Below are 5,814 nucleotides of genomic sequence, written 5' to 3'. Positions count from 1 at the left end.
ATGGAAAGTCCACCAATAATAACTTTTGTTGTGAATATTATCTTCTACATTATATTGGGTGTACTCGTTATTCTTTGGCTTTTGTCAATTGTTTTCCGGCGTTATAGAGCCTATCAATATTCGGTGAATAATAGACAAGCTGTAGTTCCAAGTCCAACAATCATCCCATTCCCGCCGATTACAACCAACTATGACTTGCCGCCTGGTCTCGAGACCTCGGTCATCGATACCTTTCCTAAGTTCTTCTACTCGGTGAGGCCTGATCAAGATATTGGTGTTAATTCAGCGACGATGAAGATGACGGGTGAATGTGCAGTGTGTTTAGGTGTGTTCGAGGACGATGAAACTCTACGCTTGTTACCCAAGTGTGGACATGTTTTCCATGCTGATTGTATCGATACTTGGCTACGTATGCACGCTACGTGTCCTTTTTGTCGGGCTGTTCTGTTGCCGGAAAATCATCAGTCCGGTGAGAGGCCTGCTCGGGTTGAAGTCGTGATCAATGTCAATGATGGTACCGGACGATGATTATTGGTTCAATTGTGCCATACCTAATGAGGTTTTAGCTAGGATTATGAAGAGTGCATGGCAGGTGAATACTAGATTTGAGGTTTGAGTTTGTGCTATGATCTACATCACATTCAAATTGATCAAAGTATAGTTGGAGAGGCATAATAATATGTATCAATTGGTTGACTTTTTGAAGCAAGAAATTGTCTACCAAGATATCAACTGAGGAAGATGCCATATATAAGAATCTATATATCCAAGATCAAATGGAATGTTCTCCACTTCAGGTTTGTTGTTCTGTAGATGATCTCATTTATATAGTTTGCTTCTTCTTTGAAAGATTTATTTACAGAGTAAATATTGCGCGGGTGGTGGTAGGATAAATATCATACTTTAGACATTAGACATTTGTAAAGTATAACATGAGTGATGTGATATCTTGTATTTTCATATTGTATATGTAAGCAATTTATATTCTGTATACTGAAACAAAATCAAGATTACATGGTTAAGTAGATGTTAAGCTATACTTTATTGAACTGACAGATTAATATGTTGGTTAGCAAGTTGCCATCCTGCGGATATTTGATCATCATGATACCTCTTCTATGCAGGCTCCAAACTAGTTCTCGGTGCAAATGTTAGTATTCCTTGAGGCATCATAAGAGCTTTGATTTCTCGGCATTGAAGGTGATAATATTTGTGTCATCAACTCTATCAAGCGTCAATGAAAGCTACTATGTATCTCCGTACTCAGAATGATCAAAACACTTCTTGGATCAAGTATTTTAAGGAACTAAGTTGTAGCGTTATCTAATGTGATGTTAAAATTTAATGTGATATGAACTAATGGGTATTTTTTTATTAGAAAGCAGATGTGATAGGAGTTATAGGTGGACTATAACAATAATCGAAGTATTCGAACTAATTTGAGACAACAAAAAATGGAAAGTGTTCGGGTAATTCTAAGTTGAAGTGTGGCAAAGTTGGGGCATAACAACTAACAATTCTCTTATGCTGTATTGAGCTTCTTCTAGAAAGAATATATTAACAAAAATTAAAGAAATAAAGATCAGCTATGATAATATTCCAAGATCTGCCCTGATATGGTCATCATATCCATGAATTATTTACCTAAAACAGATATTATCAATAACATATTGATCTGATCTCACCATTATTTGCATCACTGAATCAGCAAAGAAATATACAATGATACACCAACTTAGAAGTACTAGCTAGATAATAGGTGAGCCAAAAGAAGATTAATTTTACTCCTATACCAAAAGAATGGATGGAGAATCTGCTGTAGCATTTGCTTTGTATATCATCTTTTACCTTGTATTCTGCATCTTCTCATTGCTATTAATTTACACCTTAATGTGTCGTTGTTACCGGATTTCCCATAGTAACCCCAACCTTTCTATGGGGCCCAGTATTTCCGTCTACTCAGCCAACCATGACCTGCTACATGGCCTTGAGGCCGCGGTCATAGAGAGCTTCCCAAAATTTGCCTATTTGAGTAGCAATGTAGATAGAGATACAGATACGGATATGGATATGGATATGAATACGCATATGAAAATAAGAATGATCGGCGAGTGTATGGTGTGCTTGGGGTGTTTGAGAAGAATGAAATGCTGCGTTGGTTGCCCAAGTGCGGCCATGTGTTCCACCTCGATTGCATTGATACTTGGCTGCGGTCGCACACCACTTGTCCCTTCTGTCGGGGTAATTTATTGCCTGCTGATGGTCCTCCAAGAGACATGCCTATAAGGGATGAAGTTTCAATTCTAGTTAATAGTCCGCAAACGGTTGGATCCTAGGGTATGGTGGCAGCACCATTCTATGTAGAATGTGAGTTAGTTTATGATGAATTGAGTGAATCAAGCTTAGAACATGATTGTGCGAGAGAGGATTTGATTTTCTTACTAGAGATTGCAAAAACAAACTAAGCCACACTATTCTGGAGGTTATGTGATAGCTATTGGTTGTTTGTTCGATGCTTAGCTTGTAGCCTTGAATTATAGTGAAAAGGGTGGAGCTAGCAATTATGCTTCAGGCCTCGTAATACTGTTAGTCTTCTTTGTTGGATATAGATTTTGTAAAATTCATATCTCTATTATATAAGGGAAGGGGGAGCAATGGTGTCCTCTTTTGAAATGCCTATTTTGCCCCCTTTCCCTTTCTAAATTACAAATTCACTTACAAATTATAACCTATGAAAAAATTGACTTGAAATCAAAGTGTTCACTTTCTTTACAATCTATGAAGTATTGTACTTAATTCAAAAATCAACTAAAAAATTATAATATTAGAAATCATAAATAAATTCAATAAAATTTCTATTTTGTTCATAGAATTTAACTTTGAAAAGTAAAAAAAAAACAAAAAGAATGGTGAGAGACTTAAGTGACAGAAACTAAACCAATCAAAATTTACAACTAAAAACAATTATACTTCGTATGTCTAATATTCAAATTTTGACTCTTATACCGAAGAAAATCGAGTTTCTGTTTCGAAAAAATTCAAGCACGCATCGCGTGCAAAAAATTCTAGTATATTAATATATAATGTGGTGGCATTGTGGTGGAATGAAACTCAAATCTTCTGCCATAAATTGTGTATCACTTGTGTGGATCATGTTTCTTGCTGTTTTGGTAAAATATGATCCGATTCAACATTTTCTTTCTAGATTTCTAGTGTGTGAATACTAGTTCAAATGAGGATGTAAACATAGAACGATCTACCATTTAAAATTTCATCTTAAAGTTTATGTTTTGTCTTAATATATTGGAAACTAGTCTTTTGTGCACGCGATGCGTGCGATGATGTTTTTAGGCCTAATACTAAGTAGTAAACAAACTGAAAATGCAAGTTAGTATTTAAGTTCACCTCCATTTTGTGAATAAGATTCTTTCATGTTCTTTTTATGTTGTTATTCATTTTTGTGATTTTGAATAGTTTTTTGTTTCTCAAGTCTTATATGCGCATGTTTTTTTATAATCAGTATGACGTTCTTTACTAAATATCGCTCGTCATGTTCTTTTTTTTTTGTTTTATTCATTATTGTAATTTATAATAGTTTTTGATATAGATTTCAGTAATTTCTCTACGGTCCCAAAATTGTAACCGAAAAGTATAAGACAATTTCACAATTTCTTCTAAATTCTGATTTCACAAATTGATATTTAAAAATTTTCATCATTTAAATTTTTCTCCTTTTCTAAATGTTCACACTTTGAGTTTCAATTATATTTGAAATAAAAATTTAAAATTTTCATACACAATCTGATTTTGAATGAATTGGTCATTTTAATTTTTCCCCTTTTTTAAATTTTAACACTTTGAGTTTCAATTATATTTAAAATGAAATTTTAAGTTTTTCATACACAATTTGATTTCGCATGAAATGGTCATTTTTTATTTTTCTCCTTTTCTAAATTTTAACACTTTGCGTTTCAATTATAGGTGAAACGAAATTTTAAAATTTTCATACACAATTTGATTTCGCAAGTTAATGTAATTTTTTTTTTCTGAAATGGATTTTTGCAAAAGTTGTTCGCAAAAAGGTTTGATATTGTTTTGTTTTTCAAAATTTATTTCTGAACATGGATATTTTGCAAAAGTTTTGGGCAAAAATTTATATTGGAATTTTTAAAAAAGAACTAAATCATTAACTTTTTCATCAGTGTCATAAATGAATCAAATTTCATACGCACCTTTTTTTCAGATTTTATATGAAAATGAATCAAATTTAAGTCTAATTATATAAAAACCCTTTACAACTAATTCCTCTTATCTCCATTTTTTCAACTATATAACAATCGACTAATGTGAAATAACTTTGAAGATTAAAAGAATTATGTCACTGTTTGAAATAATTGTGAATGGTTATTATTGAAAACAATGATTTGTAAGTGAATTTTGTGAATGTTTTTGTATGTGTTGACGTCCTAATATATTAGTTTTAGTTTGTAAGTTAATATTTAGTTTTTGTAAAGTTTTCTGATCATTTGAGTGATCTGCGTGATTTTAATAACGTGATTTTCTCAATTATATGAGTGATTTATAAAGTTTCCTCGTATAAGTGATTTCTGAGTGATTGTTGAGATTCATTTTGTAATTTAGAAAGGGAAGGGGGGCAAAATAGTCAGTTCAAAATAGGACACCGTTGCTCTCCCCTTCCCTTATATAATAGAGATATATGATCAAACAAATCCAAGAAGATCATATATGATACTATGCTGATATATACATATGTAAAAGAGTATGACCAACGTTTTTAAAATCATCCTAAAAGTATATGTTTTTTTTTTTTTACAATGGGGAAAAGATACACAATAAACTAAGAGATACAGAAAGTGAATTGCGAACAAGTTGTAGCACTGATTTGAGCTGCTTGATGAGCTCGTTGAACTTGTTTGAGATTCACTTTTAAAACAAAACACCAATGAAAGGTAGGGCTAAGCCTTTGATCTGGCTAATAGTCCACAAAATTGATGAAGGATCAGACATGTGTGTTTGTAGTGCAAGGATGAGATTGGCGCAATTTGTGATGAAGGTAATCCTCTACATTCTTTAAGAGGTTGCCCACTGTAGGGCCTTCCTTAAGGAGGGCCTGAGCTTAAGCATGTAGAGCAGATGTGGCTAAACCATAGGTTCCACCACCATAAGGAGGAATACTTGAGCAAGAAGGAGAATTATGAAGAAAACAAGCACAACCCATAGCCTTTGATTGTTTATGCCAAGTTGCATCAATTTGAATTATGTGCTTTGAGAAACCTGAATGAGTATTATCCAAGTGTATACCAAGAAAACCTGGAGGAGTATCCATGCTTTGTTCTGGAGGGTGAAGAAAGCGAAGATTATTAAAACAAGGAAGAGTTGACAACTGTGAATCAAACTCTTCAATATCTCAAATCTGTTGAGTAATTCGGTTGACATTTGGGGCAATATTGCGAAAAGTCGCTCATTCCGATGCAGCCATATACTCCAAAGGGTCAAAGTAAATGTTACAACTAGTTAGGAAATAAAGTTCGCATCTAAGTGATTGCATCAAGCAAATTTTATTGTGATCATGACTAAGAAGTTCCTTATATTAACAAGCACCATTTGTAGAAAACTGTAAATTGGCTATACTTTTGTCAGACATATCACAAAAATGTAGCATTCTAAAAAGATAGTACTATGTGCTACATGTATCTATACGAACAGCCTCCATGTCTTACAACAATGAGTTCGTCTTGTAAGAGACCGCCTACTTTTAAATTAAAATTAGGCAACTGTAAGCCCAATATTAAA

The 5,814-nt window shown here is 33.3% G+C and overlaps 1 protein-coding gene across 1 annotated transcript; it reads left to right on the top strand.

Annotated features, from left to right (window-relative positions):
• Nucleotides 1-528, top strand: LOC104907394 (RING-H2 finger protein ATL11). The gene has a single exon (XM_010696317.2). It carries the CDS (start codon nucleotides 1-3, stop codon nucleotides 526-528), a length of 528 nt encoding a protein of 175 aa, XP_010694619.1.
• The last annotated feature ends 5,286 nt before the right edge of the window (nucleotides 529-5,814 follow it).

This window comes from Beta vulgaris, chromosome 4 (genome assembly GCF_026745355.1).
Source record: "Beta vulgaris subsp. vulgaris cultivar EL10 chromosome 4, EL10.2, whole genome shotgun sequence".
Taxonomy (NCBI): Eukaryota; Viridiplantae; Streptophyta; class Magnoliopsida; order Caryophyllales; family Amaranthaceae; genus Beta; species Beta vulgaris.
This window is presented reverse-complemented; position numbering and strand designations above follow the sequence as displayed.

Bases quoted from the DNA above. Each gene is read 5' to 3' on its own strand.
- LOC104907394 (XM_010696317.2), top strand. From the start codon at position 1: ATGGAAAGTCCACCAATAATAACTTTTGTTGTGAATATTATCTTCTAC.